At 44.4% G+C, this 26,290-nt stretch overlaps 1 protein-coding gene across 1 annotated transcript; it reads left to right on the top strand.

Moving 5' to 3' along the window:
- Positions 1-112: 112 nt before the first annotated feature.
- On the top strand, positions 113-24,931 carry ell (elongation factor RNA polymerase II). Its single transcript, XM_088313404.1, has 12 exons — positions 113-304; positions 8,785-8,829; positions 15,214-15,335; positions 16,378-16,541; positions 17,054-17,304; positions 17,369-17,493; positions 19,186-19,267; positions 20,077-20,662; positions 22,035-22,098; positions 22,317-22,488; positions 22,575-22,619; positions 22,696-24,931. The coding sequence occupies exons 1-12, from the start codon at positions 170-172 to the stop codon at positions 22,798-22,800; spliced, it is 1,896 nt and encodes a 631-aa protein (XP_088169530.1). The 5' UTR covers positions 113-169; the 3' UTR covers positions 22,801-24,931.
- Positions 24,932-26,290: the final 1,359 nt, after the last annotated feature.

Here is a 26,290-nt window from a genome sequence, read left to right as displayed (position 1 = left end):
GTGGGCAGGTCAATCAGAATGGGCTGGCCTGACGTCATCGCGTGACGACACCATTTGACAACCAATTCTAAAGAAACGGCAATTGTCCGTTTACGGCACTAGTGTCCGCGCGCGTGCGCGTGCGTGTGTAGAGGCGGCGGCGGTGGTGGTGGTGGGAACGTCAGCCAAGATGGCGGCGCTGAAAGAGGAGCGGAGCTACGGGCTGTCCTGTGGAAGAGTGAGCAACGGCAGCAATGTCTCTGTCTTCCACGTCAAACTCACTGACAGCGCGCTGAGGGCCTTCGAGGCTTACCGGGGCGGCAAGGTAAGAGAACCGCCGGGCCCCTGCGAAACGAGACATTTCGGGCTGAGGTGAGGAAAGGAGGGAGGGGGGGTTGTTGGAAGTGTGTCCGCGAGGCTGTGACAAGCGGCGGCGGTAGTAAAGCTGGAGGGGGGTCGGTCGATTCCAACTCACTAACCCCCCTCTTGAGCCCCGACAAGCGGCCATACCCGGGCAGTTTCGCGGCCGCTCAGTTCCTCCACTGAGCCGCTTGACTCGAATGAGGTAGCTAGCTCTTTTCTTTTTTTTTTTAAACAAGCAACAGCCAGACTTCAGTCTAAAGGTTCCACTGGACACTCGAGTTTCACATTTTATTTTATTTTTTTTAATTTGGGGATTATTTCCCCTCACTGATTAGTTTGTGAAACACCAAATTTCACTGCAAGCCTTTTTCCAGAAAGTTTGTTAAGCCGTCAAAACAACCTGGTGAAGCATCCAGCAAGTGGCCTCACCGTCAGTGGCAGCTTCTTAAATAAAATAAAACTACTGGACGGCGCTTCATTGACTTTCGAGTTTCATGCGTTCCATGCTCGTAACTCAAGTCAGTCTTATCTCAAAACGAATCTGGCCACTGAATTCAATGGAACTTCCGTTAAACATTTCCAAACTCTCCTCCCCGGCAAACACATTTTTGTATATTTTTGATAAAGAAGAAAAGATCTAAAATAAATCTGTAAAGAAAAATATATATAAAAATATAAATAGAGAATACTCACATTGTTTACGCTGCTGTTCTGCAGCAGGTGCGCTGTCAGTTTTTAATTAGCCTAGGTTTGGGCTGGGCGATAGATGGATAGATAGACGTGTGTGTGTGTCGATAGATATATTCATTTTAACTAATATTTTTCACTGAATCCCTTAACGTAGAATCAACAGTAAGCGCATATTTGTTTGCAACCTTTTCCAAAACTTCCGATTTCAAATTACTTGGCAAAAAAAAGGAAAAACAGCGACTGGCTGGCGACCAGTTCAGGGTGTAGTGCTTCTTTTGCCTGTGGCCAGCTGGCATATGCTCCGGCATGCCCCCACGACTTTTTTCTTTCTTGTGTTGTGAGCCTCGTTTTGAGTTACGAGCACTAAATGACAGTTGCTAACATCGTAGAAATCAGTAGTTTGATGAATATTGTTCAATACTTCCCAAAAATTGGCCAAATGTAATAAACTTTGTTTAAAAATAAAATTGCATGTTTTGCGCCTCGTCGCTGTCTGTTTGCACGTCCGCTAGGTTGATGCTAACACCCAATGCAAAATTCTCCAAATAGGCTAACGAAGTTAGCATCGATGTTGCAATATCGTAACCCTTAAAGCAACAGCCTGTACACTTGCGTGGTTTTCACGGCCACGCTGGTCCTCCGAAGGAAACCATAATTAGGATTGTGGCCCACATCCAAAATGAGTTTGACGCCCCTGGTTTAATTTGCGGAAATAGCTGTGCCGTGCCGGGGCTGCTGCTACTTGCCCGGAGGATTGCCTTCTAACATTTCAGCCTCTATAAATATTTGACAGGGAAAACCTGGCTGGTCAGGAGAAGGAGGCCTTATCTGCGCATGCAATGTTTGTGTACAGCGCCACGAACAGCTGATAAGCACCAACTATAAATTGTGGCGGCTAATTAGCTTCCTGTTTGCCGTTTGTTTTTATTCCTTTTTGAAATATTGATATTTTCATTGGAGCGAATATTGGTGTAGCCAAATTCACATGTTTCATTGTGTTTGGGGAGTTGGGAGAACTTCTAGCCCCTTTTTACAGTATCATCACATAGCAACTGAGTTTGCAAACAATTTGTCCGTGTCAATAGATAAGTAGGAAAAAAATTCCAATGAGGTTTTGAGACTTTCATTGCACCAAAATATTATCGTAGCCATGTTGTAAAAGAATTTGATGACATCAAAATAAAGCATTTTTGTGATATTATCATCATAGCTGAGTTGCGAAGAATTTTCGGCCTTAAAATAACTTATTGGAAAATTATCACCATCGCTATTTGCGTAAGATCTGGTTGCGTCAACTAATACCTTTTTTACAATATTGTCGCAGTCTTTATTATGACTATTTGGTGGTCGTGTAAATTGTTTTTATGATGTTCTAGTAATTGCCAAGTTGGCATTGAATTTGTGTAAGAAATATCTGATGACCAAACTGTCAAAGTGGCTGATTTGTGCGAGAATTTTGCGGCGTACATATAGTAAAATGAAAAGTTTAGATTTTGTCAACAAAAAAAAAAATCCCTTTCACGATGAGTGTCACACTTTCGTTAATCAAACCGGCCAAATTTGATGACGTTGTCATCATCGAAGTTTGGGAAGAATTTGATCAAGTCAAAACAAACACCTGTTCAGAAGTGCGAGAATTTCCTAGCTTCAAACGTTTTACTTTATTGTAGCCCAATGAGCGAAAAAATGTCACGCCTTTTTTCTGATACTGATGTCGTAGCAGAGTTTGCAAAAATGTTGCTTTTTACGATATTGTCATCATGGTTATGTTTGCGAAGAATTTGATGGCGTCAACGAATATTCCGATCAATGCCTGCCGCTCGTACATGTCAGCCTACAGCCGACTAGAGACATTTGAATTGTATTTTGACTCTCGTCACTATGAAAATAAGCCTCCATTTTTCTTGCATAAGCCACTTTATTTTGTCGTATTCAAAATGTCGCATTTCTCGTTCAAATGAATTAGCATCGCGTCCAGACACTCGCTACTTTGTGGCCGCCTACATCCAGCATTGGGTTTGTCGTGTCACTTATTTCGTTCTTCCGACTGCAAACCGCTCTGTGAGGCTGTCCGCTCGCATTATGTGGGGGGGGGACAAAAAAAACATGTCTGTTTGCGACGACGTCCAGTGTGCAACGGCAGTCATCAAGCAGTGAGCCGACCGGGGCGTTTTGGTCCTTCCTGTTTGAGACGTGACTGTCAGCTGATGGCGCGCTCGTTACGACAGCATCCGCAACCGGGAACTCGTCTTCCTCCTAACCGCACGTAAGCCAATTCGGCCCTCGGTTGCGAGCTCGAGGTGACTTTTGATCAAAGTTTCGGATTTTGAGGTGAGGGTAAAATGATGGGCAATAATTACGTAGCTTTTGGCCAAATGTTCTATTTACCGTGGCTTTTTGTCATTTGTTCATCTGATCACCATTTTGAAAGCGTACTTCACTTCAAGCTAAACTAAACAGTTCACACCCCCCTCCTGTCCTGGCACTGCCAAATATTCTTTGACACCGTCAGTATTGCACTTTGTTGCTATGGCCTTGATTCTACCTCAGATGATGGAAAATTGCCAGCTGGATTTTTATCCAGAAAAGTGTCACGTAGTCGGCGGGAAAATGCCAGTCTGTACAGGCAGCGTAAATGGGGCAGCCAGATTACGTCCTCCAAACATGCAACCAGAATTAAAGGGACTGAAAAGACGGTGGTAAAAGTTTAATCTTATTTACTGGCTTGGCATGCATGTTGCAGTTTTACTGTTGTTTGTCATTTGATGCAAGTCTGTGCGCACGTCCTTTTATAGGCCTGCGCAGTTGATCAAATGTTCACAGAGATCGTGACTTTGAATGTCGCGTTGAAACGAACCAGATTGTCGGCAAAATTTATCAACGTGTATTTAGTTCAAATGTGGCTTTGCGGCATATCTGATCAAGATATTCTCAACAAGCATCCAGACAACCACCAGGGGGCGAACACACTCGGCAGGTTGCTGATAGTGCGAGCAATGTCGAAAGAAGGAAGTTCGAGAAGTAGCCTGGTGAGGAGGTTGCGCCTCGTAGGGGATTAATTTCCATTGTCTCGAATTGTTTCAGGTTCAGGTCATGTGACGCTGAAATAAAAGTATATATTCTTTCGGCAGCACTTTTTCAATTGAAAATTCTTCCTTAAGTGTTCATTTTTGTGTTATCATTTATTCTTTTTTCCTGTTTTTTTTTAATTGAAAATTGCTTCCGGTAAAATGGTACAATAAAAATAGATATTTTCACAAACATAAGGGGGCGTGGCCATATTCCTCATTTCTTCTGGGCAGTTTTAATGTCATTATTTTTTGATTGATTTTTTTTCCAAAACAAATTGATGAAATTGAAAATGCAAGCGATCATTTTTCTGATTTAAAAAAACTTGCCAGGTTATTTTCGACAATGTAATCTTCAGTGCTCCAATTTGCCGGCAAGGCAGCGCAAAGCCGGCTTCATTTGAAATTCGCATTGACGAGTCTTAGCGGAAATCTGAGTTTCACTGATTTTTTTCGGCATGATAAAACAGGACATTGTTGATGATATCATTAATTTTGCCATTATAAATGCATGCATCTGAAATAATAAAATGCCGTCATATAGTAGGAGGTGGGCTCGAGTCATTATTGTTCGGCCTTGGCGTCTGCTCTCACGGTATGCGTGATGGACAAAATCTGCGCGTGTGTTTACAAAAAAAGCCATTTCCCTTTCTTTTTATTTGTCATGAGCTTCACTTTCAGTTTTGTTTTCCTCGCTGGACATTTTGGTCCTTTTCATGATATTGACGATAGAAATGATGACGGAAGCGATGGCGATGGGACGGGTGGGGGAGGAGGTTGAGAGGTTGGTCGCTTGAAGCGGGTTAGCACGTGCCACTGCAATGGTTATTTAAGGAATGCTGACTCTCCAGTTTCAGCTGATCATGGGACACGGCGAGAGCGAGGGATGACCCGAGCCGCTCAGGCCAAATATGACTGGAAATGTCACAGTAGCCCTCAGTCTTGTGTGGCAACCTTCTCGCCAGCGATCACGTCACCCCGGTGTCACGGCGTTCACACTCCATGACCCGCGACACGGAAGGGGCGGCACCTGCGTCAGGCGTTGCCTTGGGCGTGCTTTCAGACTTGAGCGGTATGCCAACAGAGGGAGTTTATGCGCTTGCAGCGTTTGCCTTCCTCATAAGCCCGTGTCACTTGAATAATCTTCTGTCACTCATGAGGGAAGTCGTCATCAACCGATCCATGGCCAGACTTGTCTTCAAGATTTTTATTTTATTTTGTTCTTTATTAGCATAGGCAGAGTAGATAAATGGATAGAAAGATGGACTTTGGCCAAAAGAGTCTTTGCTAGATAAACACGAGTGTCTTTTATTTGGAAGAGGTGATTTAGTGATCCGATGATTTTTCCCATCGTAAAACATCGGCATCAGCTCGGTGACGCTTACGTAATGACACAGTGTCGTCACATACCGTCGGTATTTGCGCCGTTGACGATGTAACCCAAATAGACGCACGGGTTGCAAATGAAACAAACGGCGAGTAAAGCGGGGAGCACGCATATCAATAATTTCAACATTTAGCTGATCGTCTTGGTGTGTGCGGAAGAGAATCTGACATTATTTGGTGTTTGTGTTTGGCTTTGGTGAAAGTCATGGGAGGAGGCGGAAATTTTTCCGTGGAGTGGCGAGGGTGACACAACACTGTAGTGATGGGTGGTTGTGGTGTGTGTGCGTGTGTGTGTGTGTGTGTGTGACATACCATCCCCGGTCAGGTTTAAATGGCCATGTGAAATTGGCCCAAAAATCCGATCAAGATTTTACTTTAAGTGCGGAGGTGGCCGGAGAGTGACAAGGAGGCCACCCCATGTAACTCCGCCCCTCGTGAAATGTTATCTCTATTTTTTTGTATAAATAAAGCTCACATCAACTACGCGAGTCCCCGAGTCCTCTTTTGGAGGATCTCGTGTGAAATGAATAAAACGCATTGAACTTGAGTCTCAGCGCAAGCGCTGAGAGCTTCAAAGGGATTTCGTCAAGCCGCAACGAGGTCGCTCGTGGTGAAACACCTTCGAGCGGCGGTCGCAATCAACACACGACGCTCTTGTGCTATTTTCAAGTCCTTTCCTCGCCCTCTTTTTCAAGTCATTTACACTGATTAGAACCTGCTTGTGTGATCAATTCAAATCAGAAAATCTGATTTTCAGTTTGGGGGGGGACAAAAAAAAAACCCTGCATTTTATCCTAACCATAAGTAAACGACCCCGCTTGACATCATTCAATGAGATCATTAAAAATGTGATGAGGTCAACCTCGGCTGTGATTTATAAAATACTTTCTGGGCTTTGCTGTGTCAACACAACAGGGCGGGAGATGTGAGTGTCGGGTGTTAAATTTAACAGCTCTGTCCTGGCATGGCGGAATTCCCTGACACACCAATGCCACCCCTCCCATGTTAACAGTCCTGGCGACGAGTTGGCAGTGCGCGGCGGCAACCGCGGCCTTGTCATCAATCCCACCGTCCAGACCTGTGCTCTGTCCCCAAGGTTAGCTCTGTGGAACATTCTGGGATCGGGTCCCAGAGAATAGTGGCATGTCAGCAGCCTATTCAAATGAACGGGCTGATGGTAGCACTATGCTTGCGGAGCCGGATGGGGGAGGCGGGGGGGGGGGGGGGGGGGGGGGGGGCTGGACTGCGAAAACTGGTGCCGTGTTGAGGTTTAACCAAGGAGGTTGGCTCCATGAAAGGTCTGGTGCTCCTGGATAGGTTCTTGATGTTCCCACTGTGCTGAGCTCAAGACGTGAAACAAACTAGGAAAATGATTCATGAGCATGCATTCATCGGCGTGAGAATATCGAGCCTGATGTGAATTGGGACACGTCAATTATGGAAAAATGGACACAAATGGTTATAAAAAAAATAAAATATATATATATAATAGAGCTGGCTGATTATTCAATATCAATGTCCGAACCCACAACCTACACTTTAAATGGGTAAAAAAAACAAAACAGTAATTATCAATAATGACTGACGTCAAGTACTTTTCCCAGCTCTAATTTAAAAAGGCGACTAATGTTTATATTGACCAGTGACCGTATTTTCCGGACTATGAGGCGCACCTGTATATTAGCCACAGCAACTCCTTTTGGGGGAAAAAAAAAGAAAACGATAGCCGCAGTTTTCGAAGTTGAAAAAAACGAGTTATTTACTGGTACAGAACGATTTTGTCCTGTGAATGCACATAAACGTACGTAAACTTTTAAAACGGCAACAACTTTGCGAAATAAAACAGAACTGACCCAAGAGGGAAAAAAAAATCTCGATTTATTTAGCCTATTTTCTGAACTAAAGAGCGCCCCTAGTGGTGAAAGAAAAATTCACAGAAAAGCCGCACCGTTGCATTAGCCGCCTGCTTCAAAATCGGGGAAATAAATAGCGGCTTATCGTCTGCAAAATACGGTAGTTTGACCCACAGATTTTCTTTGACAACATATGAACCAGACATATATTAATGTTTTTGTTATTAGTCCATCATCAATGAATCATGCCTTGAATTTTGTAAGCCAGGTGCTTTGTGCGCAAGAGCCGTCACGCAGCCAGCGGGGTTTGCAAAACCTTAGTCTGTCAGGAATGTCAAGGCAGGATTTGCACCGCCTCGCTCTCGATCCCACGAGGTTCCTTTTTGTTTGCTTTTCAAATACAGATGACTGCCAACAGAAGCTCTGAAAATGTCCGAGATGCTTAATGGCATCTCCAAGTCGCCGTGACAAATTTGAAGTCAACTCATTTCATTGCCACTGCTGGTCCGGAAAAAAAAACAAAACGGGTGGCTTGCCTCAGGAAAGGCGCTGCGGCGTAAAAAGTGAGCCAAACAAATCATGCAAGTTGCGCCTTCCGATGGGACAAGTCAAAAGTGGCGACAACTTGTGACTGCCGTTCAACTCAAGCTTTTGTCGCGTTTCTCTCGTGACCTGAGCTGCTCGACGATTCCAGAAAAAGCCGATTCAAGATAAACTCAAATGAATTGTAGGCTTCACACAAGAGAGATGATTGAATGCTTCGTATGAGAGTTGACCCGCCATCAACTTTGATTTCATCTGAACCGACGCCGTATGGAGGGAGAAGAGCTCATTTGACTTCCTCTTTGTGGTGTGTGCGTGTTCGTCTTCACTCTTTGCTGGGATATGAGTCAGATTTCTTTGATCGTTTTTCTAAAAAAAAAAAAGTTGTTTGAATTACCGGTGCCTGTTTTCTTGGCGGTCGTTATGTCGTGGCAAAACCTCTCCTTAACTCATTCATGACCAGCCAAGTAAAAAAAAAAAATCTTTGACGTCTTTAGCCGTCAATGGCACTCAATGAGTTAATGAGCTTTGCAAAGACAAGAAAATAGTTTTTCTCTTTGGTAATGGTGACAAATGACTGCGTGTCACCAACGGACCAGCCTGAGTGTGTTCTGGCTGAAAGTATTTGGAAAACGTCCGTGGTTTGCTCCCACTGTTGTCTGCGTGAAAGACTCGGCTGATCCGTCATGCGTTTGCCGGAGACCATGGGAGCACACTTGCTGGCTTATGCTCGGCTCGCTTTTGATTCGATTGAGACGTAAACATTTTTTCAGTGAACCATGAATGGTTTCAGCCCGTGATGTCATCAACTTTCATGATTTTTTTTTTTAATGTGCTGCAAGAATTGTTGAAATGGATTTATCGTGGTAACCTTTCTTTTTTTCCCTCCTCTTTTATTTTAGGTCCTGTCATCGCAACCATTGATCACATTTAATGGAAACCAAGGGGTAAGCCATGCATCGTTTACAAGTTTGCTCTTCAAGCTCAACGCTGCAAAACAACCTTTTTTTTAATCGGAACCACATGATCATGTCGCTCGTGCGACTCGAACTTGAACTTTCGCCTGCATCAAATTTAATATCCCTTTATTATAAATGTTGGGATGGGCGTTTAACTCCATTTCCATTTTCCGTCATGAACTTCTTTTGACGGCTTTCGACTTATTGACACTGAATCAAAAGCGCTTCTGCCGGTTGCAACTCCCATTTTGCCGCACGGCGCCGTTCATCAATGATTCATTCCGAAAATTGGCCGCATGCTTCATGATCGACGAGGCGTTGGTTGTAGCCATCCTTATTTTCCAGGCATATCCAGCAGCGGTCCTCGAGGGCCGCTGTCCTCTACGTTCTGTAATCGTTGCAAGATATCACCGTGATACGTTGCCATTTCTATTGCGAGGGCAGTCTTTTAAACTTTCCCCGAGTAGACACGATGAGCTGTCATTAAGTGAAGTTTAAAAAAAAACGCTATCCAGCTGCCCCCCAAAAAATAAATTCATTCTTACACTCGCTCATTTCACGCCACTACAAAGCAAAGTTGGAATCAAGGAGACATAAAGTGTGCCTCTTTCAAATAAATGCCTCCTGTCAGGAATTAAACAAGCAGCTTCTCTCATCGCCATCGTTTATGCACAAGCAAATGAAGAGTTCGCCACTTGAGCCCAATTGGCCTTTTTTTTTTCTGTATGAACCTCTCGTGGCTCACGTGCACCAATCAGGTGGTTTGCGAATGGATGTTTCCGTCCAAGAATACATCAAATGCCTCCGCAAGCGACGCAGCAGGATCACTCCGTTTGGAAAATGTGTTGCCGCTGAGGTCAGAATGTTCGGCACGAGTGTGAAAGTGGCTAAATGACGCAGCGGATGCTTTTGCGACACCATTTCAAGCGTTCGCTCTCAGCGCTCGGCGGAGCTCGTGCACACGCACGTCAGCGTGTTTTCCACATGGCCAAGGCACAAATTGAAAAATGGGGACAAACGTGTGTAACCGCAGAAGATCTGAATGACGTTTCCGGGTAGCAACACTTCATACCGTTTTCTGATAAGAACACCCCGGGGGGGGCATTATTTTTCCGTTGTGGCAAATTGATGAATGAGCGAAGGCCAATTGCCTGATGCGTCGCATTTCTTTTGCAGTTGTTCAGTTTGGTCGTTCACAGCTGCATCGCATGCTCCGCAACGAACCGAACAGAGCACTGCATATTAAACCCGCATTTTCATTTATTTTATGAAATGATTTTTGCCAAAAAAAGAAAAAGAAAACAAAAACTCCTGATGTCTAATAAGGCCGTTAAGGTTTTAAGAGCACAATATAGGTCGAGATTCAAATTTTATACTACGGTGTAAAAAAAAAAAAAAAAGCTGAATGTTTTCTTGAAATTATTTAATGAGGAAAAATAAATCATGACAGTTTTACTTAGTTTTTTTTTTCAAAAATGAAAAAGATGATCCTTTGCACCACTAATGACAAAGGATATTAAAAAATTAGATTTTGGGTGTAAAAAAAATAAAAACTTGCGGACACGCAGAACGTGTGTTTGTCCGTATTGTTTTCATGCTCTCTTTTAAATATACTCACAAATGTAAATTTTTTGCGTATTTCTGTCCGGACAACACCAGAAGCCACACGGGCGATGTTGCGTTTATGTCCCCAAATTGAGCCCAGGATACGAAAAGATGGGTACAAATGTTGCGTTTAACGTCCGTCACAGGCTTTTGTTGACACTTTGCATTCCGTTGGCTTTCCCAAAATATCCCACCAAAAACCATTCCAGCTTTTCAGTCACCGTGAAGCACTTCTGTAAGCGAGGTGTGGCTTGACCCGTTGTCATCGACCGAGAATTTCCCACTGCGCTGTGTGGAGTTTATTTTCTTACACAGCGTCTTGCGGGTCTGCCATGATGTCACACGATCGCGGAAACGGGGAGGGAGGAGCTTATATGAGATGCCAATCTTCAGGGATGCTTGTCAACCGTTTTTCTCTACAAGTCACACACGATCGTACTGTAATAATCAGTGGCGGGCCGCGCATTCGACACCTGCGCCTTCAGTGAAGTCCGACTTGAATGAATCCCCCTCATATTAGCATCATTTACGACACCACAGCTGGAGAAATAATATTCAGAAAGACACGTACGCACGACTGACCACCGAGCTTCTCCTGAAAGGTCCGGCCTGAAAATGGCCTTGCAATTAAATCCACACTTTTCCCTCCTTCGGCCATTGGGGTTTAAAAAAGCAAGAATATATTTCAGATTTTCGAACGGTCGCCAGTTTCGACTTTCTGGTGTGTTGATTCGGCCTCGCGAGTGAGCATCCAATCACGAGACGCGTTCATCACCTTCAACGTAAAGCCAGCGAAAAATCCTTCCTATCATCAACTGGTGATCTGATTGGCTCTCGCAACTGTCTGTCAAATGTGAAAGCCGGTTGACGTTGACAGAAGAGACGCCCGCACGGTCGTATCGAAAGGCCTCAGACGAATCGAGCGCGCTACTGGTATCGTGAAATCTGCCTGGCAACACGAGCGAGCTGAATTCTGATTGGATTAAAAACTCTCACCTGTAAATGCAACGCTCAGCTAGAATCTGACATCAATGTGATCAATATCATCATCCATGATGGCCCTTCCAATGGTCGTAATAGGCAAGTGTTTAAATTTTTAGGAATCGGTCGGGTTGGCTTTGCGGCTTTTGGAGCTTTTTACGGGAACATGTTGAGCATCACGCCGCCATCATTTGTGGTCGTAGGACATTGTCATGCAATGTAGCCCAATCGCCTTTACCCCATCAGACCTTTTGTCCGCGTGGCGTCCATTGTTGCTCCACTTTGGTCGTTGGTCTCTGTGGCTTTGAATTTGTCCTTTTTCTAATGACTCCATCCTGAAAAGAGCTATTGTTTCCGTGATGCCAAGCAGAATGAAAAGATGAGCAGACTTGCAGGCACGACAATGCAGGAAGGGGTGGGGGGGGGGGGGGGGGGCTTGTTTGGACAGCCCGTTTAAATCCATTTGTACCAGTAGCCAAAAGCTCTAAACAGGAGCATTGTTTGTCGACAGGATGTGCCGTCTCATTTGGTGTTTTCGTCACCTCGTCTGTTTTGTGGTTGCTGGGAGGCAACGCACGTCAAGTGCATTTTACTTTTACTTTGAAACGGAATCAAAAATTGTTTTCGCTTCCCCTGTTGCTGTGTCGTAAGCTCTGGACGCGGCAGTATTTTGTTTGATTTTTTTATATATTCTTCCGTCTCGATGTTGTTGAAGAGCTTTTTTCTCGCAGATAAGCGTCCTAACTTTACCTCGTGTCGTAAATAGAACGTCGCTGTCTTCGTTTGTCGTTTGTTCATCTTTCTGGTTTCCAACTGATTTGTTTCAATGAATCAAGCGAGTTTTTTTTTTTTTCTTTTCCCCAGTTTGCGGTGACTACTTTCGAAAATCATCCGTTCCCAACTAGGAGGATGAGAACCATAGCAAGTCGTTTGTTTTGCGCTTTTGGAAAAGTTTGTGCTTGATTTATTTACGATGGATTCTGAAATTTTTGAAAATCACTCAAACAAAACCATGAGCATGTTTTGCAGACAAAGTTCCTGCAGACAGAATTACTTTATTCTAATTAAATATTGTTTAGAAATAGAAAAACAAAACATTTAGTTGAACGTGGCATAGGTTTTACTCAAAGACTTTTCAAAGTAACTAATGGTCATTACTTGGCATTTTGTTTTTGTAATCGTTCACTTCAACAAAAAGTATTTCATGATGTGAAAGGCGCACCTAGAGATGTAAGATGAAGACTGATTCTAAGTGGAGTTTGACTCCCATTTCTTTGTTGTCATCTGTGTTGACCTTAAAGGAACTCCACACAGCAACCTGAAAGTGGTATCTGCGTCATAGTATCGCTGTTTTTTTTTAGTCTGAATATCGTGCATCTCTTCTTGAAATATCATCAATCTGGCACTTTGTAATTGTCCAGTCAGCCCCATAGCGTTCAGAAGAACTCGATGCATCCACGTGATATGCATCCATTTGCCAACAACTTTGCGCTGTGTTCCCATTTCTGAGGACAACGCAATTCCGGCTACTCGGTTCCGCCGAGCCATATTCGGACTCTTCGCGCTCACAAATTGCACGCATGTGATGAGTTTGGGCCCGGGAGCCATTTGGTGTGGGGGAGCCTCGCTCTCCACTCATTCTTTACAGTGAGTCACGGCGTGGACTGCGTCAGTCCTCTGCGGCGTCGCCTCTTTGCGTCACAATCATTCACACGTCCATCTCCTCTGCCTTCCGAGTTCTCCGACTCAAATTGCAGCAGTGCGTTTTATGTCCCCGTAATGTATAGCGGCACAGCCGCCAACCAAGCACTCTCTGCCAATAACACTGAACTGCAAACTGAGGTGATTTATGCCTTTGCGCTCACCGGACTTTGTTTTTCTGTTTGTCTTGTTGATCCGTGGAATGAAAGTCAAACCGACTGCGTGCGTAAAACAACCAAAAGAGAGTTGTTTAAAATCATCGTCGTCCCAGAGAAAGTCGTCTTTGTAGTCCCCCTGAGTGGGTTTTTCCTCTTTGTCCGTTTTAAGTCAAAAAATTGAATTGAAAAGAAACTCTTTCTGGCGCGAACACGCGTGAGTGTCACGCAAAGCTAAAGTGGAGCAAAACGGACAGGAAATAAAGGCCACGTATTTATAGAGGGCCACCTGCAGCCTTCACACGTGTCAAGCCCTTCGTCAAACAGAGCCGAGCCGCCTGCCTTCTGAGCGCCACCAGGATGAGGAATATATCGTTCGGAATGGACTTTGCCGAAGATGTCGCTGCCAGTTGAATTCAAGTCTTACTTCATGTTTGAATTCATTCATTGCTGCGACTCCTCAAAGGGCAGCTAGAACTGCATCCATTGAATTGTTTTTAGTGATGGGCCAGGCCGATTATCGGCGTCTGCCTTTTGAATAACCTCCGATAAATTAAAAGCTGGTTTATTTTGATTCTCTCTCTCTCTCTCTCTCTCTGCTGTGCTGGTGGCCCTGCCTGCAGAAGCAGATTGGCCCGCCCACAGCACCATCTGATTGGTTCCTTGTGCAATGGGTAGCAGCCAATCAACAGTAAGCTGCCTGTTTGCTTTTTCACCCCTGTTGGTATCGGCCCTGAAAAAAATCATATCGGTCTATCGGGAATATTTTTAGAGCGGTATATTCTGCCAAGTCTGCTGACAGTTGAGGGAGCAAATAAAGATTTTGCTGACAAATTTTGACGATCGATGTGACGTGAAAGCCAAATCTGATATGCAGAAAACAATGCATTTTTTTTTAGGTATGAAGAAATCATTTAGGACATTAATGACAAAGTGCACACTATTTTTCCTTCGTACATTTAATGTTGACGTCCGAGTGTTCTCATGTCAGAAAGACGCTTCGTTCGGAGCATCACAGATGTGCCATATATTATAAAAGAACAGAGAGAGAAATGCCTTTCATAGTTTATCGTCGTTTTGAGCCAGAAAACTGGAGAATGGAAAGCGGTTGTGGAGTTTAAGACGCGCTTTGTGTTTTTTCAGTAAGAAGAGTCCTGCAGCACATGTGCGTCGGCGCTTGGTGGATCTCAGACTTATTTCAAATTCAAACAATGACGTGTTGTCATTGTAACGAGATGGAAATGAACAAATATGACATGCATTCCCACGCTGGATGGATAGCAGAAGTTTTAAATTATTTTTTTTGTGGGGGGGGGGGGGGGCTGATCTTGTCATATGTCTTTTCAGCCGGGGCGTTCTTTCATGCTTAAGCCATGTTGTTAAAATGAAAATACAAATGAAAATTTTATTGCGCCGTTATGCAAAGTTGTGTCGGCCGTCCTGCATTTTTTTTTCTGAGTGCAAGGATTAGTTAGTGAAAGTAAAACGAAACCAAAGCGAGGCTATAAGACAATACTTCACCGCAACTGTGCTTTTACAATTTCCACTCACATAATAATCTGTCAACTAAAGAAACCAAAAAACAAAACGGTAATTAAAAAAAAAAAGGGGATTTTTCCCGGTGTTCCTTGTGTGACACTGAGTGACATCCGACCAATCAGGTGCTGACATTGAATTTTGTGCGTTGATTCTTTTACAACCCAAGTGACGTAAGAGAAGTAATCGGTGGCAACGTATTACTGTGAGAGAATAAGATTATTGATGCTTTTAAGACCTAATGGAAGCGTTTTATGGGTACAAAAAGGTTGAAGTGGATGGGATGTATTTGGAGCAACATTTCTTCCAGAACCATATACCATCATATATCATTCTTCTTCTGTAGCTTTTTTGATGAGTCACATGTTCATGTTTTGTTTTCTCCTTCTTGCAGAAAATTTCAATACCACGGTCGGAAAATTCCAATGAACTGCACGCGTTTACTTTCTACTTGTCCAACGTGGGCAGAGACAACCCGCAGGGCAGCTTCGACTGCATCCAGCAGTACATCACCAGGTGAGGCCACGCTCTTCTAGCCTTGCGCGCCCGCGCCACCACTTCATAAAACATCTCCCGAGTTGATCAACCGTTCCAAATAGCAGTCGGCATTGGCACAAAACCTTCAGGATAGAAAGCTTTAGAAAGAAAAAAAAATCCAGGAAAAGCCTACTCGAACAGCTGAACTTTATTGAGCGTTTCTCAGAGGCACTTTGTGTGCTGACTCGGCGCTTGATTAATTTCGAACACAGCCACATCCGTGAGACGGTGCAGACATTTCATCTCCTCTTTAAAAGAAGTCTTTTTTTTTTTTCCTTTTAAGTTTTAGAGGTGAAAGGTCACAAATGTGGTGGGAAAAAGTTATGAAATATACTCGTGGTCTATTTGTTTTTTTTTGTTTGTTGTGTTGTCACAAACATGGCATTTGAACAGGGGTGTGTAGACTTCTTATGTCCGTTGTAAATCGGTAGCATCGGCGAAGATTACCGAGATGCCGGTGGATTTGAAACAGGAAGTCAGTCGGGCCAGTCCTCATTGATCCCCGCAAATTGACCTCCTTGACACTTTTCGCGTCAAAGCGCGTTGACCGGCTCCCACTGTTGTCCCACAAACAAACAAACAAAAAAAAAAAGCGCTGACTGAATCCAATGAAACATAAGCTGGAAAAAAGCAAAATGGAGAGTCTGAAAACTGCGCAAGCGGCTCCCGTGGAGTTGAACTCCATCTCCGACCGGATCCTTCGCAACGCGCAGAGCTTCAATGTGAAACCATAAAATTCAGCGGCCGCGGCATCTCATTTGCTGCCAAACTGTCAAAATGAAGGCGGTCAGACAGAAAGGCATTTAGTGTGTTGGTGTGGAGAAACCCACTGACTTATGAAAATTGAGAAAGGAACGGTTGCACCCGATGGATTTGAAGAGTCAAACTGTCTTTGGTTACAAGATCAAAGTTTTTGTTTCTTTAAATGTTTTGACTGTAATAACTTGCCCCCCCCATTGAAGCTTTGCGTCACCCCACCCTGTTCTTCCTCTCTCACGGTCTCTCGTCTTTGTTTTGGCAGCGAGGGTAGCATTCAGCTGGACTGCTTGGGTGCCATCCAAGACAAGATTACCGTCTGTGCCACGGACGACTCGTACCAGAAGGCCAGAGAAAGCATGGCCCAGGTCGAGGAGGAGACGCGTAGCAGGGGGGCCATTGTCATCAAGCCCGGGGGCCGATATGTCGGTGAGCGGCGTTGACCGGAAAAAAGAATGACAATATCGGAATGCATGTCGCCAATTAACTGCAACCTCCCAAACTGTCTTGCCGTATTCCGCCTGGAGTTGTTGTTTTTTTTTTTTTTTTTTTTTTTAGACCACCACCACTGTGTACATAATTATTGTAAAACACAAAATACACTTTATTTACAGTGTTGCGGTGGCTTTCAAACCGGCAAAATGATTTTTATTTGATTTATTTAATTTTGTGAAAGCTCAGTGAGTTTCTGCCATGTCGTTGTGCGTGTGCGTGCGTGTGTGTGTGTGTGCGTGTGTGTGTGTGTGTGTGGCAGGCCTAATGTGAGCGGAGCGTTGCGGCACAGTTGGATGAAAAAGCATTTCACGAAGGCTTGTTCATGGCTTTTTTCAGATTTCATTTTAGTTGTCGTTCCAATTGATGGGCCTGATCAGATCCTCTCACGCTTTCTGCAACGCTCAAATCTCGCAGCTCACTCAGAAATATCGTCTCCTCCTCTTCAGGCAAAAGAGTTCAGATCCGGAAACCGGCATCGGCCCTGTCCGACGTGGCCCCCTCGCGCAGGACCTCTCGGCCCGTCATCATCTCCAGCAGCGCGGTCAAGAAAGCCAGCGCTCAGCAGCGGCCGCTCCGAGAGCGCCTGGTGCACCTGCTGGCCCTCAAGCCTTACAAGAAGCCCGAGCTGCTCCTCAGGTTGCAGAAAGACGGCCTCTTGCGCTCGGACAAAGACTCCCTGGACAGCCACCTGCAACAGGTCACACGCGACCACTTGATTTACCCGACGGCATCCTGAGCGCTGACGTCTTTTCCTTTCGTAGGTGGCCAACTTGAACGGCAAAGATCATACGCTCACGTTAAAAGACTTTCTATATCAGGAAGTTCATAAAGACTGGCCCGGATACACGGAAGGAGACCAGCAGCTTCTCAAGAGAATCTTGTTCAGGTAAGATTTTTTTTAGTTTGGAATGTTGGATTGGATGGCAAGTGTGGCGATTGTCATTGGATTTGATCGCGCGCCTGCTGAAGTCATCATTGAAAAGTGCGACCGATCACTTTGTCATTTAGGACTTCTCTTTCAACTTTTTTTTTTTGCAAGAAACGTCGCGGTCTGGAAAAGTTGTACAATTAAAGAGATAAAGTCGTAAGGCTACGAATAAATGCTCGCAATAATTTTTCAGGCACGGCATGTTGTAATGTAACGAAAATAAAGTTCTATTTATTAAGAGTTGCCATAAAACAATTTGTCTTTGTCAGGGAAGAAAGACGTATTTGAATTTAAAAAAAAATGTTTTCCTGCGATAAACTATTTTGTCCTTGTCACAATACGAGAATGAAACAAAATATTTTCAAGAGTAGTCCTATTGCTATTTTTTTTAATAATAATAAATTAGATTTGGGAGCGCATCTCGGGACACTCAAGGACGCTGTACAGAGTAAAATACAAAAGTAAAAACACAAATAGGGCGATAAACACCAACGCGTCAAAACAAACTGGACCAAAAATTCAGTCTGACAAGTATAAAGTTATCTCCTCACTCCGTTCAAATTTCTGCCATGTTCTGCGACAGAAATTCTCGTTAGAACGCTTGCGTCAAAGCAAACACCTGTTGGTACCAACCTGTCCTTAAAAAAAAAAAAAATCTCGGCTATCGTGTATCAGACGGCAAATTGAATGCCATCGTTTCCGCAGTCCCATTTGATGTGATACGGCATCAAGACGGGTTTTTGGAACGCACCCGTCGTATGCAACTTGCGACATGTTGCCGTCGGAGCAATGTATGAAGTTTCTTGTTGGCTTTCTTCCCAGTGGAAAAAAAAAAAGTGGTTCCTCAGGATTTGTTTGCTTCCAGTCGGCTATTTATAGGTCGGACCGCAGTGCTCGGCTGATCACAAACGACTCAATTCAATGCGAAAAAAATAGAGAGCGCGCCGCTTCATCAAGTGAAGCGCAGACCCTCCAAAGGCACTTCCTGCTGCACAAACTCATCGGAAACGCTTAACTCACTCACTGCCATTGACGGCTAAAGACGCCTCAATCATTTTTGAACATGTTGAAAATCCGCTCGCCACAAGAAAAGTCCGACGACAGTTTGGGAAAGGTTTTGCGACCTTAAACGAACCCTGACGGGAAAGCGCATTTTTCGACCTTCGCCAACAGTTGTAAACGTTCGGCCCTCACTGGGATTGTGACTTTGCACACATGTCCAGATACTGGGAGATGAGCACGCACGCACGCGCGCTCCTCCAGCAGCTATCAGTCACATCACACACAGCAACATGACTGTGCTGCACGTGATGCAACCGAGTTCCAGCACATGCTGATCTCTGTGTTTTGTGTGTGCGCGTGTGAAGTGGCAGTAGTCCAAGGTTCAGCCATATGTGTCATTTCACTGCCTCCATTCTGGCCCCTAGCGCACACAAAAACACGCACGACGTTTGGTGGCGGCATGTTGTTTGGTGTGACCGAGTGCCCTCCCTAAAAGTACGACGGCCAAGTTCCGTTGTCCACTTGCTCAGTTTGGCCGCATGAACGCCGCTCTTGTCGGACCAGTCGCGGCCCATCTGTATCATTGTTGTGGAAAGATGGCGTGACTGCCGGTCGATTTATTGGGAATGAATGCGTTTGTTCTTCCAGGAAGCAGTGCCAATCTCAGAACAATGCCGCTCCTCCTCCCGAGAGCCCGCCCAAGGAGTTGGCCGGCAGCTCACCGTCACAGGTGAGAGTCCTCATCCCGTCAGACGAAACACATGCGGGATTTTGCGGCCCGTTCACTGGAGGCAATGTTCAACAACGTCAGCATCTGCTGAGTGAAATGAAGTCAGCGTGTGGGAGTGAAGGAGAAGTGTCGGGCCAAAAATGTGGGAGATTGCGGCAACCTTTGGCTTCGTCCCACAATTAGATCACGTCGGATGTAAAACACGTGGCACACATGAACAAATAACATTTGCAGGTCATGTCTCGCCCGCCAATCAGGAATATTCTTTCCTCGTTTTTTGGTGATACAAAGAAAGTTGATTAAAATCAATCATTTCAAAATATTTTCCACCATTAATGCTGTGCTTCTCAATTATTTTCTGTTACAAGCAAGAAAAAAAAACAATTCATGCCCCCCCCACCAGCACCCACTCTCTGCCACAATTTATAAAGAGCATTTTTGTTGCAAAACAAACCTACACCGTCGACTTGATACTCACTGCGCACCATGAGAGCGCCACTGCCAACTACTGGAGTGGATGTGCAATTACACTTTATAGGAGTACAGCGGGGAAAAAGCGCCCCCCAGCATCGCACCGTGCCCCCCCCCCCCCCCCCCACTAGTTGAGAAACTCTGCATCAATGTGACTTGTTCATTCTTCAAAGGGGATTTAAAAAAGAGGTTGTGTTCGACCCATACAATCACAATCAGTCCTGCAATTTGAAATGAGAGTCAACACGTCCGTCTGCCACCATTTAAAGTTCCGGTCTTGAAGTAGGCTAACAATTAGCAAATAACCTGATTGGTGACATTTCATATTTTTCTGCCAGAAACGTCCCGCTACAGACTTCATTGACCCGCTCGCCAATAAGAAGCCGAGGATATCGCACCTTGCCGGCAAAGCCGCGCCAAGTCCTCTCAACGGCAAGCTCGGCTCATCCGACGGCAAAGCGGAGGCCGGCGGAGCGCCGACAGGACTCGCCGCTCACCTGCCAGACGCCGCCCTGACGTCCAGCTCCCAGCCGCTCGCCATGCTGGATATTCCGCGAGCGTTTGAAGCGCTGTCGGACGTCAGCAACGACTCGAGCCACAACGGCAGGGACTGCGACGCCCAGGAAACGACGGCGGAGAGGCTGGCCCAAGCGCCTTCGCTTCCTTCGGGCACAACCGCGCCTCCCGTCAGCGCCTCCCCCACTCCGCTACCGCGTGAGCCGAGTCCGTTGGCCGCTACCGGCAGCAAAAAGCCCAAGAAGAAATCCAAGAAGCATAAAGACAAGGAGAAGAAAGACAAGGAGCGATCCAGAGGCCAAGAGGAGAAGGAGAGGAAGAGTCCACACGCAGTGCCTGAGCCCGATCGAAGCTGTGAGATGAGCCCCGAAAACCTCAAAAGCAACAGTATTCCACTCAAAAGCACAAGTGAGTAACGTGTTCTCCCGGAGAGCTGGCCTCCTTCAAATGCGGCCTCATTTTCACCTTGGTTTTGAGTTGGGATTGCGGCAAATGATCAGCAATTGGACTCAAACTTTTGAATGACAATGAAGAAATCGTTCCTCTAGCTCGTGACGGAACAATAAAATGACCTGTTGACATTCAACCAATCGATAATAACGCAGTGTTCAAACAGGCCCACATTTCACGGAAGGCTCGCATACAACATTGTTGTTGTTTTTGTTGTTATCGCCAGCCAGTAGAATCCCATCTTCAAAAAAAAAATTAAAATCCTCTGCACAGTGTATGAGTCATTCTCGATTGGAAATAATGTATTGACTCTGTTTGAAACCAAGCCCAGAGTATAAAAGCAAGCCCTTGTGTGTTTCTTCCTTCGTCATCACTGAGAGTGATTCATCTTTTTCGAAAGTGTGCGACTCACGGATGCAACAGTGACCCCTGCTGGACACTTGTGCACACTGCTAATGATGCGTTAGACAAAGTTGGACTTGTCTTAAATATGACAGCTTGGAATGCCATTCAAAAAGTTATTTGGTAAAATGAGGCATTGAGTGGAATAACGCCATCGTCAAGAATGATTCAAAGTTAAGGTTATTTGACGGGAGGTTTTTTTTTTTTATCATTCTCTGTTATTTAAATGGCAATGATGACTTATTAGAATAGTTGTTTTTACAGAAGCTGTTTTTTTTTTCTCAGGTTTTGCCTTTGACTAAATGTAATGATGTATTTGTATTTTTGCACTTAAATCCACCAGTGAAGTATTTTCATCAATTGGAATAGTTGCAACTTCATCAGGATTGTCTAGCTGGCGTGAAAAAAAAATAAATGACAGATTACAAATAAGCTATCAGTCCAAATAAAAGGGAAATTTCTACAATACTTCTTGAAAGCTGACGAATCACATTCACATCTTCACCTGCACGTGCACTTGCACGTGCACTTGCACTGGCGGCCATCTTGGAATGTGAGAGTTGGCCCCGTGTTGCACTGACGACTCTGCAAAAGTGCCGAGTGCCGTCGAGGAAAAACTGCAACTAAACCTTGAGTTCAACCAGCATTCTTTTTCTTAACTCGTTCATTGCCAGCCGAGTAAGTCTTTAGTCGTCAATGGCGGTAAATGAGCTAACATAAAAATGACAAATGTGGAGTTAGACCACTCTAGTTCTCAATGGCTCCATTTTTTTCCTTATTTTTATGATCGAGGATGCCGTAAATAATTTGTTTGTCGCAACTTTTATTCACACGGAACAGTCCGTTCCATAATTTGGTCGTCAATTAGTTTGCATTTCCAATTCGCCAGTTACTTGTGAATGTTCACGTTTTTGTCGTTGTGTTTCAGCTCTGAACGGGATGTGCAACAGTTCCAGCATTTCATCGTCACCCGAGGTGGCCGACTACTTATTGTAAGTTCAACGACGTCACACTTGCTGTTTTTCGTTTGCCCTCCGCACTTGAAGCGAAAATTCTAAACTCGCAAGTCCACCACCCACACATTTTCTTTACGTTTTGTTCCACGTTTATTATTTCCTTCGGGAAATAAAAAGATCATTGTTTGACTTCCGCTTGGTTTGTCCGCTATTGTTGTCATCATTTCTCGTAATTCCTCCCGACCCCCCCCCAGGAAGTACACGGTGATCGCGTCACCGGAGCAGCGTCAGAGGTATAAAAACGACTTCAACTCGGAGTACAGCGAGTACCGCGGTCTGCACGCTCGCATCGAAAGCATCACCCGACACTTCACCGAGCTGGATAACGAGCTGAAGAAGTTGCAGCCGGGCACCGACAAGTACAAGGTAGCGATTTCTGTTCCGGGAGCAGCTCGTTTCTTTCCGGAGCGCCGACATTCAAAACAAGTGGTGTCGTCTTCTTTGCTTTGCAGACAATCCACAATCAGATACTCCAAGAGTATCAGAACATTAAAAAGGTACCAAGGAATTCAAGTGGTATTTCAAGCTCCCGCTGCACGCCGGTCTTGATTTTGCTCGTTCTCTACCTTGCAGATCAACCCCCACTATAGCCAAGAGAAGAACCGCTGTGAATATCTGCACAACAAACTGGCACATATCAAACGAGTCATCGGCGAATACGATCAACAGCAACTCTGAAAGTAAAAGTACTTATTTTTGGATGAGGAAAAAAAACTAAAACTCCTGAATATTTTTTTTTTTTTTTGCGTTTGGACAAGGATGCTCTCATTTAGGCCAAAGGCTCACGAGAGGACTCGAACAAGGACGCGGAATCTTTGTCCTCTTCTTACTTTTCTTTTCGATGTGGAAGATGTCGCTGCCAGGCTGTTTTTTTTTTTTCCTCTCAGCTTCTTCTCGTGAGATGTGAAAGAATCAGGGAATTCAAAACAAACACAAAAAAAAAAAACACCACCTCTTTCCAAGGAGATGTCTGTCCTGCTTTTGAAACTGGGAAGTGCAGGCCAAATTTTTGTTTGAAGTTGGGAAAAACAAATGAGTCTTCCCCGCCTTATATATATGGAGATGTATTTATTTTCACAGCCTCAACGTGATGGGAGAATCGTAACTTGTTTTCAAGGCCATCTCTCCTCATTTTCGACGTCAGTCAGTATTTGATTCAGAAGCTGCCTTTTGCCCTTCATTCTTCTTCATCTCTCGTGAAGGAGAGCACGCGCACGTCCATGGAGTCGCGGAGGCCGCGCTTTCCGCAAGTCTCCCATCCCTTTATTCACGAGGCTGTCGTCTCGCTGCTCATCGTGCTTGAGAAGAGACGCTCAACAAAGAGAAAACGTTTCAAACACAAATGCTCTACTGGTAAAAAAAAAAGTTGTCTGTCTGGAGAAATTTCAGGATGAACCTAAAATTCACTTTCTCCTTAACAAGTGAACTCGACCTCCTCTAAATTTTGGAATCGCGTGTCTAGCTGGTGAGCATTTCACCACTTTTTGCGCAACTTCTCTTCTCCAATAAGGAAATTTCTGTTTGCCCGAACGTCCACGTGGTCGTCTTTCGGAGTCGCTCTTGTCACCTGCCGATGACTTTCAGTGGCCATTTCCAGTCCCATCACTTGTTCGTTGTTGTCGTGGTCTCATAATGTCAAAAATGTGAAGCGCATGATTGCTAAAATGCTAAACTTGGCCGAGAACAGCAAGTTGTTCAAAGTGGCGCTGAAACTGCTGACCTGCGTTGAAGTTGAAAGGTAAATTTAGGTTCCTTTGTAGAGGCTTGAGTGCGTTGTGAAGGTTCATCCTGAAATTCACCCAAAAAGCTCAGCAACTTTTTTTTTTTCTCTCACAATCCTAATTGAGTATGTCCGATCACCATTTGCGGTGACGTTGCGTCCGCACGACTGTTAACATGAAGCCATCCTTCCTTGCAAAAGACGTTTGCCCGCTCCCACTTTTTGCCCCCCCCCCCAAATAAAAAACTTGATGTCAGACCAGCTCAGAGGAGAGCGAGTCCAGTCAATCAGTCAGTAAACAGCATATGGAAATATTTTGTCAGGGCTGGGAAACTTGCAGCAGGTCAAGAAAATGTGAAGAAGAAAAAAAGAGCAACGATGATGAAGCCCACAAATGCTGACTTATTTTGTCATAAATTAAATATCGCAACCCCAAACGGTCCCCTTCGAGGAAAAAGATCCCCTGCTTTATGTGAAGATGACAAATCAGCACTTTTCCCTCCTTCACCTTGCTGTTCTCTGTGAGGGTGTGTGGTTTTTTTTTGTTTTTTTTTTGTCCAAGTGAATATTTTTTGTTGTTGTTATTGGAGCGCATGCTTTCTGAATGAACAATCCTTTACCAGGAACAGAGCATTAGCTCCGCTCCAACATGATCAATCGAACTCGTGTTAGGAATCTATTTTTTATTTTTTTTCTTCTGCCTTCAGTGCTTTCCCCAAGTGAGAATTTACAGCACTCTTTCTGTTTGCATACTGACCTGTCCTGGTTCTCCATGAAAATCCATTGTGAGTCAATTCAGCCACACGGGAGTGATTGTGCCAAAAGGACTTTGTTGTATACCTTTTCTGTTTCCTCACCCTCTTGTCTCGCTGATGTACAAGCAAATGCAAATCCCCGCCTCCTCCCAAAAAAAAAAGAAAAATTAAGCAAAAAAAAAACAAGGGGTAGGTCTGGGGTCACTTGGAAGGCAGATGAGTCTGGAAATGTCAGCGCTTAAAACCCAAAGCACGCTTTTTGAAAACCATAAGGGACTGTCTGGGACTGAAATGAAAATCTTTTGTTTCAATAAAAAATGATTTCAAATCCTGATTGGTCATATTCCCAACCCTTTTATTGCTCTCTGTTTGATTCTGCAACAGCCTGCACAGTGTACAGTGTGATACAAAATGGCAGTTCATGAACTTATTGAATAGGAATACTTATAAAAATATGAATATTCATTGCTGTGGCATAAAAAAGGTTTCAACTACTCAGTAAAATATGAGCTTCACAATTCCAAAGCAGATTCTCATGGACTCACTGCTTCCTATCCACACTCGTTAATTGCGGCAATGTAGATAAACGGCCACTAGGGGGCGGTTGCTGCAAACATCTCTCATTCCGTGACTCTAAGGCGCCTTCAAAGCGATGAGTAGTTTCAAATATTCAGCTGTTTTTAAATACTACAATGACAATTGGTCAAATGTAAGCCTGGAAAACATTTTAATTTAAAAGTGTAGCAATGTGTGCTTCATTTTGAGCAACATTGACTTTAGATTAATGGTCTGGAATGTTCACGAGACCTGCTAGGCACACCAACTGTGTTCAAAGAAATCAATTTATTAAAATAAAATGGTTTGAAAATACATAAAAATTTCATAAAAAAGAAAAACAGTCATTATGACTTGAGTAGTAAATGATTAATATGATCTGTGGGGAAAAGTCTGCCTTGTCAGCCCCATCTTGTGCCTCTAATTTGATGATGACAAACCACCGCGTCCAAGGAAAAACAACCAATCATAGAAACAAGGTTGTGACTTGCGGGGTGTAAATCATTTGTCGCTTCTCGCCCGCACATCTCTGCGGCCTCGTGCTGATCTGTGACACCAGAAAATGGAGTGTCACTTTTTGAAGTTTTGGGTGTTTTTTTGTTTTTTTTTCCTGATTGGTTGTCTTTCCTCAAGTGCGCTGCTCCCGTTTCTCCCCACAAAATGGGGCCAGAGATGGCAAAATAAAAACATTGGTTGTAAAATATCCCTTTTTTGTGCTTAGAACTTTTTTTGTCAGAAATGAGCTGTATTTTTGTATTTATTGTGATTTGAAGCATCTCGACCCCTTGGTAGCAGCATACTCCTCCTTTGCACCAACTTGACTCCGTTTCTGACAAAGCCTTGTTTTTGTACTAGAAAGCAGCAAACTCAAGGCAACTCTTTTCCACGCTGTGTTGCCACACTTTTCATGGTTCCCTCTCACATGTCAACAACACTTCAAAGGCGCATCGATTACACCATGTTCAGAAGAGAGAAAAACAAATGTTTTTTTTTTTTAATGAATGTGGTCCAGATTTATCCTGATCTTTGCAAATGTCACCGCATCACATGATTGAGTGAGGATCCCTTGGCCTTGCACCAGAGCCGGCAAGCGACTCGAGCTGTAATCTGACACTGTGCTGGCGGATCCCAGAATTCC

This window comes from Idiotropiscis lumnitzeri, chromosome 13 (assembly GCF_059441095.1).
Source record: "Idiotropiscis lumnitzeri isolate Australia: NSW breed Sydney's pygmy pipehorse chromosome 13, RoL_Ilum_1.0, whole genome shotgun sequence".
In the NCBI taxonomy this organism is placed as follows: domain Eukaryota; kingdom Metazoa; phylum Chordata; class Actinopteri; order Syngnathiformes; family Syngnathidae; genus Idiotropiscis; species Idiotropiscis lumnitzeri.
The sequence above is the reverse complement of the archived record's forward strand: the minus strand, read 5'-3'. Positions and strand labels throughout refer to the sequence as shown.